This window comes from Dinoponera quadriceps, unplaced genomic scaffold (assembly GCF_001313825.1).
Source record: "Dinoponera quadriceps isolate SergipeBrazil2010 unplaced genomic scaffold, ASM131382v1 scaffold3035, whole genome shotgun sequence".
Lineage (NCBI taxonomy): Eukaryota > Metazoa > Arthropoda > Insecta > Hymenoptera > Formicidae > Dinoponera > Dinoponera quadriceps.
The window spans coordinates 101,781-105,450 of record NW_014557093.1 but is presented as its reverse complement, the minus strand read 5'-3'; the positions used below and the strand labels follow the sequence as shown (position 1 = coordinate 105,450).

The 3,670-nt window shown below is 43.8% G+C and overlaps 1 protein-coding gene across 1 annotated transcript; it reads right to left on the bottom strand.

The window, feature by feature from the left end:
- Positions 1-1,210: 1,210 nt before the first annotated feature.
- Positions 1,211-1,837, bottom strand: LOC106748613 (ras-related protein Rab-9B-like). Its single transcript, XM_014627309.1, has one exon. It carries the CDS (start codon positions 1,835-1,837, stop codon positions 1,211-1,213), a length of 627 nt encoding a protein of 208 aa, XP_014482795.1.
- Between the last annotated feature and the right edge of the window lie 1,833 nt (positions 1,838-3,670).

Genomic DNA, 3,670 nt, shown 5'->3' with positions numbered 1-3,670 from the left:
ACTCTTAAAACGCGAGTACCCCGCCTTCGCCGGACGGCTCGTTATTTTACGCTCGTTGCGTTCCGCTCGCCTTCGCGTTGGCTTATTGTTTCGGAGGGAAGGAGAAAAAGTCGGAGAATTCTATTATGGTGCGAGAGCGTATCTACCCTCAGGAGGGGGGGGGGGCATACACCGATATGATGCATGCGCGTATTAACGAAGTGCTAGGAATGATGTAAACGTGAACCGTGGAGAGAACGGTTTCGGAGGATAGAAGGGAAATTGAGAAAAATATTTCCGCGGTTCGGTGAGAAAATTTCCACCAACCACGGTCACGTATCTCGCGACACTTTAGATGTTATTCGGAGGATCGTCGGGTCCGCTAAACGTAGGAATTCCAGACATTCGTTAATTCGATATTGTTGCCGCGGTTAACCGTGAGAGAGCACTTAGAGGCTGAATTTTCCTGCAGGGCTGAGTTTCGGTGTATCACATTGTTCTTAGCGTTCCGAGCAACACGAGGCGTTTCCATAAATAAATGTAAACGCGCAATCGGACGATGTAATCTCATGGTTGCGTATTTAAGTTTGAATCGTGGATAATTGATGAGGAAAGTGAGGTGTATAAGACGTTAAAATATTGTGTTATTAGATAGGGATAAGATCAGTGAGAAGGGGGAGGGGAGAGAAGAAAAAGAAAGGAAGGTGAAAGAAGTGGCGGAACACTCGCGGGAATTTCTTGTCAACGTTTCAACGAGAGGGCAAACTTCGAAGTCTTTCATACGTACTTTTGTGAATCGATAGTTAACTGTTTGCAGTTAATTGCGAATCGAGGACAGAACCGCTCTAATAACGTCGCGATGCGACATAAAAATATCGACACTTCGATTTTATTATTTCGATGCTTTGACGTTATCGTTTTTCGCTTGTTATCTCTGAGAATATGATAATTACTTACGCTTTCACCACACCGAGTTATCGCCCTTCGAAACCAAATGTTGTTCATTAACACTAACTATTTACTAAGCGAAAGGTAGTTTCAACTAAGTGACTACACCAAGTTTTCTGCATGGATTATAAATAACTTTTATTATTACACTTTTGGATTAATGTGATTATTATATTGTTCACTTACAATCTATAAAATAATTAGTTATATTGTCTGGTTACATATGTTTTAATCTAAATCTCGCCGGTACTGTCACAGCAAACACGATGCAAAAGTTCGCTTCTTAGACAAATACGGGCAACACGATACTCTTCTTGTAGTCCTCAAACTTGTTATCGTGTAACTCCGATTTGTCGATCACCGTTTCCAGTATCATTTGGATATTGTCTTCTTTAGCCGATGTTTCAAAGTAGGGAATATCCATCAACCGGCACCAAGTTCCTACTTCTTCCGTGGAGGCATGTCTCGTGAAGTCGGGAGTGTCGCTCTTGTCTCCGATTACGACGAAGGGGACATTACCAGCTTCTCTGATGTTTATCCGGTAATTGAATATATATCGCCACATTCTTAACTTGGCGAAACTGATCGGGTCGCCGACTCTGTAATTCAGCACACAGATGTCTGCGCCAATACAGGATTTCGGGACCCTGATCTCCTGGATGGTCTTCTTGCCGATGATCTTGCAAATCTGTAGCGTATATTTCTTGTTTCTCTTTTTGATGTGCCTGGTCAGGATTTTCATTCCGATGGTATGAATGCTGCTCCCGTTTTCCCCTTTTCCCGTCGGTTCCTTCACAAGACAAGACTTCTCCACTTCTGTGTCTCCCAGTACCACTATTTTCAGCAAAGTGGATGGAGGATCTTCAACGTCACGAAGCCTGTAACTGCTGCCTATGGTCAACGTAGACATCGTCGTGGATCTCAAAAGACAGCCAGGTTACAGAGTTAACCTCTCGGTTACAGAGTTAGACTTCGGACTGTTTGGTTTTTCCCTGAGACGAGCTTTTATACTATCCTGCAGGAAAGATTCTACCAAATTTTGGAAGGGAAGGGGAACTTTCCAAAGGAGAAGGAGGGCTTCTTCGAGAAGGTTCTGTTCTAAGTGTGCTTAGAAACGAAGAAAGGGTCAGCATGAAATTTTTCATTATCTGAAAAATGGTCTTTCACTTTTCCGAATAATTCACTTTTCAAGGATAAGATCCTTAGTCTTTTATATTCTTGTAACAAGGATTTCACTAAATTTCGAAAAGACTTTCCATTCTTGATCTGTCGAAGGGTAGAGTTCTTTTTTTTTCTACGCACAAGGAAAGAGACGAATGAAAGGTTGGAACTCTCTATTTGATTGAACTTGACATCACTATTCTTTTATAAATGGTTCTTTAAGGATTAACTTAATTATCACGCGCAATTTTCCACTCAGTCCATTAAATACCATTTCCTTCTCCAAAATTTTTCGGACATTTCCATTGTTTTGGGGTTCGATCGCGACGCTATCGGATGCGATGCGTGCGGTTGCGTGCGGCACCGTGAGACGAGCCGGATAACCAGAGTTCGATCGGAGGATCTTGGTTGCCGTACTTGAATTACCGCCTCAAATTCCGCGTCGGATTATCTTGCCGAGCGTCTGGATGAACGCCCTAACGGATCGGAGATCTTCCGCGCGGACGACGGATATCTTGTCGCGTGGCGGTAATACGGAACGCGAAACGGCCGTCGTCGCAATGCAAAACTAGCACGTAACAAACTGTACACGGAAAATGCATCAAAAACGCGGAAAGTGTAAGTTCCAATGGCGGTTGTATCGGGCACAAGTCGATGTGGACGATCGTCGTCGTGAACGATGTTCGAAGGACGGTCAACGGTGTCCGAAAAAAATCGTTATCAACGATGTAACGACAATGCGCGGTCGCGTTTGATCTCGATGGCAGTACTGGCGATACGCTGACCGAAGATCGGACACTTCTCGAAGGCGCGACTGACTTGAGATAACAAAGGATCGACGGTCCTAACTGATCTCGACCGACGTTTCACGGTCGCAGCTCGCGAGCTTCTAATGTTTTTCGAAGAAAGCATCGGCATCGCGTATCGATCAGGTGATCGCAGTATGCCGTGTTCCTATTTATTCGCGCGTGTTGTCACACGTGTCGCTGTCGTGAAGGTCGCCGTTCGCGAAGTTTCGACGTATGTGATCGCGTGTGATCACGATATCGCGAGCTCGTGAAGTTCAACGGTTCCAGAATCTTCTCGGAGATTTTCGGAAGAACCGTTCGAATGTCGCACATTCGTTGTCTTAAAAATTATGCTAATTAAGCTGACCTTTTGGATTCCACTATTTATAGAACGGTGAAGTGCCGTTTTCTGAACAGTGGAAAGTTATGTAAAGTAATTTTCTCTTCGTCTCTTGGCGTTAATGTCTGACATCAAGTCCCTGTTAGAAATTACGGTATGTGTGTCGGTTTCGTGGCGCAAGTTGCGATTGATACTTTTTTTTGTTGTTTTTTTTTTTTTTGTAAAATTGGATCGATCGGAATCGAACGTGAGCTACCGCATTGGTGAGCCGATGCGAAACATCGGCGTTCCGTTCTTACTTGATTTTTAACAGGAAAACTTAATAACAGACGTGTACGCGATAGATCGTTAACGGTAAACCGCGTGAACATGAAACTATCCTTGAAGTATGTAAGGATTTGCCGATCGGAAATTGTATAGAGCCGTACAAAGTTATTTCAATCGTGCTTTCTTT